Here is a 6,453-nt window from a genome sequence, read left to right on the forward strand (position 1 = left end):
CTGTGCAACTCCAACATGTATGCGTCAATCTTTCTGATAACCCTGATGAGCGTGCACAGGCTGTTGGCCGTGGTCTTTCCACACACACTGTATCGCCTGATCACCAGGAAGGTTGTGAGGAGGGTGATCCTAGGCACCTGGATGTTCGTGATGGTCATTTCCATTCCCTCGTTGGTGTTTCGAGCTGCTACTGCTCAAAACAAAACGAAAGTTGTGTGTGCACCCAATCACACACTGTCTGAACATGTAAGTACACTTGTGTTGGCTATTTTTCTGCCACTGATCTGATTAGTTTGATAACTATATTTATTGTCATGCATAAAATGCCTTCAAAAATCATCTGTACATTTGAGAGCGCGAGAAATAGTGGGTAAGCAACTGAAAATGATAACATATATTGAGTAAAAGGTCCATAACAACTAACTGAAATTGAGGCTTTTTTGGTTTGTTTTGAAATAAAGATGCATTAATTGCTTAAACATCTGCACAAGCTGATATCAGCTTTCTTAATTCATATCAGTTTATTTCATGATAGAGTGCTGAATCAGTGAAGAAAGAAAGAGAGAGAGAGAGAAAAGCTTTGTTACTGTGTTTAAGGCCTTGGAAGCTGCAGCTTAACTAGTGTTCAAAATGTAGTTAAAATAACTAAGATTACACCAGACTGCATGTTTTTTAAGCTCTTCAGCCCACACCGTAAATACTGATGCATGAGCAGTGGCACTGCACAAAAGTCTGAAAATCATTTTGCATTGATCCTTCATAAATGTAGTAATGCTCTTCTGTAAAACATTCCTTCTTTACAAGTAAAAGTCCTCCAAAGACCACATTGACATGACTTAGGTATTTAATCTCTAAGGAAATGGCTTTATATCCTCTCATGCAGGTGAGGCTTCAGTACACCACTGAGACAGTGGCAGGATTCATTATTCCTTATGCAATCATCATAACCAGCTACGTTCTCATCCTGAAACGCCTGAGGGAGACCAGGTTTCAACGAAATGTCCGCAGCGAGAAACTTATCCTGGCTATCGTCATAATGTTTGGCCTGTTCTGGTTGCCGTACCACGTCATCAACATGATACAGGTGTGCAAGGGCATCTTCTCTACCAATAACCCAATAACCACATCAAATCTGTTTGTAAATCGATTATCTGAGGATTCGATTGAATACTGAGTGGGTTTTTATTTTCCACCCAAGGTGGCAGCTGCGTGGTACCCAAAAGACTCAGCAACAAGAAAACGGTGAGTAACTGAAGATTTTCATAAACATGGTGCTAAAGTTAGTGAAGTACTATATTGTCATTTTATGCATTATGTCCAGTAATAACAATACTCTGTAATTCAAAGCTGATATATGTAGTCTGTCTCTGTGCATGCAGTGACATACACCTAGATTTAATTTTTACCATCCAGTAAACTGAATATACTATAATTGTAAAGAGTTTGAATGTGCCGCCATCTTCAGTATATAATATTATCAAAATATTCCAAAATCCGGAGAAATCTCAATATCCGGGCTTCATGTGACACTGCACTAAAAGCAGGCAGGATTCTGTTGTGGAAAATCACTGCAGGGGTTTAGGACCACTTACAGAAATCTCTCTGTGAATACCATGTTCACCTTACCATTGCGGGTTGCAGGTTTAAGGTCTGACAAATGAGAAGTCATATGTGACTAGGATGTACAAAATTAGAAATGAATACATCAAAGAGTCAGCCCAGGTTAAGCCGGCAGAGGTAATATTAGAGAGGCAATGTTGAGATGGCATGCAGAGGAGGAAAGCATCTTTTCAGAGAAAGTCTTAATAGGGTCTCGATACTGCAGGTGATAATTAAGGGGTACTGAGTCAGTCTGACGAGGCTATAATGGCACTCTGTATAAAAACAATCACCATCAATGTGAAATATCCAACTTTAACTTTCCTGCAGATTGTATGGTATGGCTGAGTCAACCCGAGCGGTGACCTCAACTTTGGCCTTCATCAGCAGCTGTGCTAACCCGGTCCTCTACACCTTTGCTGGGAAATCCTATATCAAGAATAATGGCTTTGCCTTTATGGCTAAGCTGTTTGAGGGAACATCATTGGAGCAAACAGGAACCAAAAGCACCCAGTTCACAGCAAAAGACGATCTGGGAAAGAATAACATTGATTCTGAAAATCATACACTGGCTTCTCCTCTACAAAATCGATGTTGAATTAACTTAATGCACTTAACAGACTGTATAAAAATGAGAACACTTAAAATTGTGTAAATCTTTGAACGGAACATGTAGACATGTAGCTTGAGCATTTGAGGCTACAGACGATAAGCACCAGCACAGTATATTTAGAATCTGATAACAGAGTTTAAGTGAAAGTCAGAGGCACAGGCACAGCTGGGCTACTTTTGCCTGCATGCACCTGAATATCTGTAAGGTGTATAGGACTGTACATATTTTTTGGAATAATCAAATAAAATTGTGATAATATTATGTGTATGTGAGAATGCTACCTAACATAGAAATCAGACTAAGGTGAGTGATTTCATGCTCAGTCTGTTAATTTATAGTCAGGTGAATGAATGAAGATGGGATGCTTGGAAGTTTGCAAAGTTTGACCTTCCACAGAAACACAGATTGGATAAATGCTTTATATGACACTGTGTGGGATGTGTTCACAGCTAGTGTGACATTTGTAATTCCTCATTAGTGTTTATGAGCATATTTCCCTTATTAAAAGACACTGTATTGAAGCTGTTTTTGTTGTTTTGTGATTTAAAACAAAATCATATTGCAACTCTGCCAGCATAACTCTTTTGACTTAAAATTGTAAGAAATAAATGTGTAAAATTGCAGAAAAGGTTCAACAATTTTCTTTTCTTGTTGAATACAAAATTTATGCCCTCCTGCACATTTTCCACAGCCATGTAGTGGCGCTGGATTAGAGTGTTCCCCAGGCTTTATGCTTGACAACCCCTGATTTAATTGTTCTTAAGGCAACTTTTTTGCAGTGGAGATTTTCTTCTGTAGAGTAAAGATAAGTAAATTTTAGGCACAAGTCTGGCAGAAGCAAAGACTCTTTGGAAGTACAGATATCTGTGTTAAAACATACTCCAGTAAAAGTTGAAGTACTGAAGAAATTTCTTTACTCAAGTATAAGTGAAAAAGTACAGGCTCTAAAATGTACTCAAAGTAAAAAAGTAAAACGAAGCTCCTTGAAAGACAATTCTATTTTTGTACAAAGATAACTGAACCTTGTGCTATATTAATATAATAATCAAATAGTATTAGTACATGAGAATACAAAAATTATTTGAATCTAAATTTTAATTCTAATGAATGTGTTTGTTTTGAATCTGCTTTGTAGGGCATGTTCAGTAAAAAAAAAGAAAAAAAGAAGCATACATCGAGACATAGCTTCAATGGGTTTTCATGTGCTCACTCACTCAGATGACATGTAGTTGTCTGCCTCCACAAACAGCTAAGACATGGTTTGTGACAAATGTCGCAAGTCAACAAAACTTGTCAAACACAAACAAAAGTAAATCACAACACAGAACATGATAATGAGTTTGTATGAGGCCAACTGACTCTGGGGACAGGTGCTGCTAGGGTGAGGCAGACGTCACCGACAAAGTCCTTTGGTGCTGCAGGCAGCCACTAGGTATCGAGGGAAAAAATGTGAATCTGTTTGCGATTTGCAGCACCATTGCTGAATTTTGGCAAGTCACCTGGGCAAGTGACCTATTTTATTAAAAAATATCCTGTCTCAGAGTGATGCTAAAAAACTAGTTCACGCATTTATTACTTCCAGGCTGGACTACTGTAATTCATTATTGTCAGGATGTCCTAAAAACTGCCAGAAAAGCCTTCAATTAATCCAAAATGCTGCAGCAAGAGTACTGACAAGGACTAGAAAGAGAGAGCATATTTCTCCTATATTGGCTTCCCTTCACTGGCTTCCTCTTAAATCCAGAATTGAATTTAAAATCCTGCTCCTCACATAAAAAGTCTTGAATAATCAGGCCCCATCTTATCTTAATGACCTTGTAGTACCATATCACCCCATTAGAGCACTTCACTCTCGCACTGCGGGCCTACTTGTTGTTCCTAGAGTATTTAAAAGTAGAATGGGAGGGAAAGCCTTCAGCTTTCAGGCTCCTCTTCTGTGGAACCAGCTTCCAGTTTGGATTCGGGAGACAGACACTATCTCTACTTTTAAGAATAAGCTTAAAACTTTCCTTTTTGCTAAAGCATATAGTTAGGGCTTGACCAGGTGACCCTGGATCCTCCCTTAGTTATGCTGCAATAGGCATAGGCTGCAAGGGGATTCCCATGATGAAGCGAGTGTTTCTTCTTCAGTCAACTTTCTCACTCACCCCTCTGCACTGAATAATACTTATTAATCTCTGGCTGTCTTCCACAGCATGTCTTATTCTGTTTTCCTTCTCTCACCCCAACCAGTCGCAGCACATGGCCGCCCCTCCCCGAGCCTGGTTCTGCGAGTTTATCCGTCCCACTGTCGCCAAAGTGCTTGCTCATAGGAGGTCATATGATTGTTTGGTTTTTCTCTGTATGTATTATTGTAGGGAGTACCTTACAATATAAAGCGCCTTGAGGCGACTGTTGTTGTGATTTGGCGTTGTATAAATAAAACTAAATTGAATTCAAACAATGGAGTAAAGCCACACAGATGGCTCTAAAAATTTTTAGATGTAGTACAAAGTAGTTTTGTCAGCTATGTTAAGGCCAGCTTTTTCTGTTGCCATACATCTTTACTTCATATAAACTCCAAACATTATATAAATGTTTTGGTTTGGTTTTGTCTCTCAAGTCATTGCTGTACTGCAAATTTTCTAGTCTTACTGATCACTCAAAACACTTTGCACATTTGAATAAACAATATAATTCAAAATTAAAATTACATCTTTATTTTATTGTTTGTTTATTTTGTATATATTATCTGCTGTAGAGATTCATGATGTCTTTTGAAATAATGGAACTAAATGATATTTACCAAACAGTCCTCAATTAAGAAATACATTGGAAAAAACAAATCTTCCAGACTATACCTTCAAATTCTACATTTTTCAAACTTTTAAGATCTCCTTTTGCAAGAGTTTCTTAGGTTGATTCTGCCAATCTTGGCCTAATTCTTTTTCTGTTGAAGGAATAAAACAAAATAGCACAAGCAGGATAACTTATAGTATAAACTTCAACAATTCGTGACCTTGTGAAGTAGTCAGACTGGAACATCAAGGAAGGAGGTAGGGAAGCAGACTACGCAGACATTTCAGGTTTCCAGAGGTGAGCAATTTATTTACAGTGAAGTTAATTTAATGTGTAACTTAACAAGACTTCCCCCAAATCAATTCCATTAACAAAACTCAACAGAAAACAGACCATGGACCATGGACCACGGACCTGGCAACACAGCTCACCTCTCCTCTCCTCTCTCTGAATCTGGTAGAGACTGGCTTTAAACAGGGCCATCAATTTCCCTCCAATTAGCCCAGCCAGTACCACTGAAAAGACAGAACAAAGTATGAACAAATGACTTAATCTGTAACATAATAAAATATAAAGAAACATGTAACTGAGTATTTTGCCTTAATTTGCAGAATGTTTGATTTGCCGGCAACAGAACGCTTACACAAACAAAACCCGGGATAGTGAATGCAACAATGTTACTTAACAAATAGCAAATCATAGCAAATAAATAGAAACAGAATAATGTGTATAATGTGCAAAAAAGGTCAACACATATGGGACAATAGGAGACCATTGCAACTGCTCATCCACTTTGTCACAGACCTTCACAATTTGGGTTGGATTTCTACAAATTCTCTTCACTTTTCATACAAAGTTTAATATATTTCTAAATGTATGAAATTCTAACAAAATCACAAAAAGTCATTTAAAAACTAAACATGATTATAAAAGATTATAGTCAAAACTTCATAAATTGAGTGAAAATGATAAAAAAAAACAAGTAGTTTCTGTTATTTTTACATGGATTTGTTAATAACTGATATGTTGTGCAATTAAGGAACTTTTCACAAAAAATCTGGTGAAAGAAATTAGATCTTTCTTTTTCTTGTGCATGACATCTAATTATTAGGGGTGCAACGATACACAAAATTCACGGTTCGGTTTGATCCTTTGGTGTCACGGTTCAATATTTTTTCGATACAAAAAAATGTTCATGCTTTTGTAATTTGTCATTTATTAAAATTATAAATATATATTTTAACTCAAAAGTACAGTTTTTAAATTTAATGTTGCTGAAACAACAAAGTAATAAAAAAATTAATCTATCTGATCGAGAAATCACTCATCTTTGGAAAAGCGTTTATTACAGAGAAATGTCTCTTTCCAAAAATAAAAGCTATACTATACGCTTCTTCTGGGGTATACTCTCAGCAGCATATTAAACATATCAGGTCCCCATAAGGAGAATCATGAGCTAACGG

The 6,453-nt window shown here is 37.1% G+C and overlaps 1 protein-coding gene across 1 annotated transcript; it reads left to right on the top strand.

Annotated features, from left to right (window-relative positions):
* Positions 1 to 3: 3 nt before the first annotated feature.
* Positions 4 to 2,616, top strand: LOC102215049 (leukotriene B4 receptor 1-like; the record flags this gene model as incomplete). The annotated part of the gene is made up of 4 exons (XM_005728978.2): positions 4 to 246; positions 884 to 1,084; positions 1,199 to 1,242; positions 1,930 to 2,616. Coding segments are annotated over 4 exons (756 nt in total), but the record flags the coding sequence as incomplete, so codon positions are not given.
* Positions 2,617 to 6,453: the final 3,837 nt, after the last annotated feature.

The sequence above is a fragment of the Pundamilia nyererei genome, unplaced genomic scaffold (genome assembly GCF_000239375.1).
Source record: "Pundamilia nyererei isolate P.nyererei 1_Seehausen unplaced genomic scaffold, PunNye1.0 scaffold00031, whole genome shotgun sequence".
NCBI lineage: Eukaryota > Metazoa > Chordata > Actinopteri > Cichliformes > Cichlidae > Pundamilia > Pundamilia nyererei.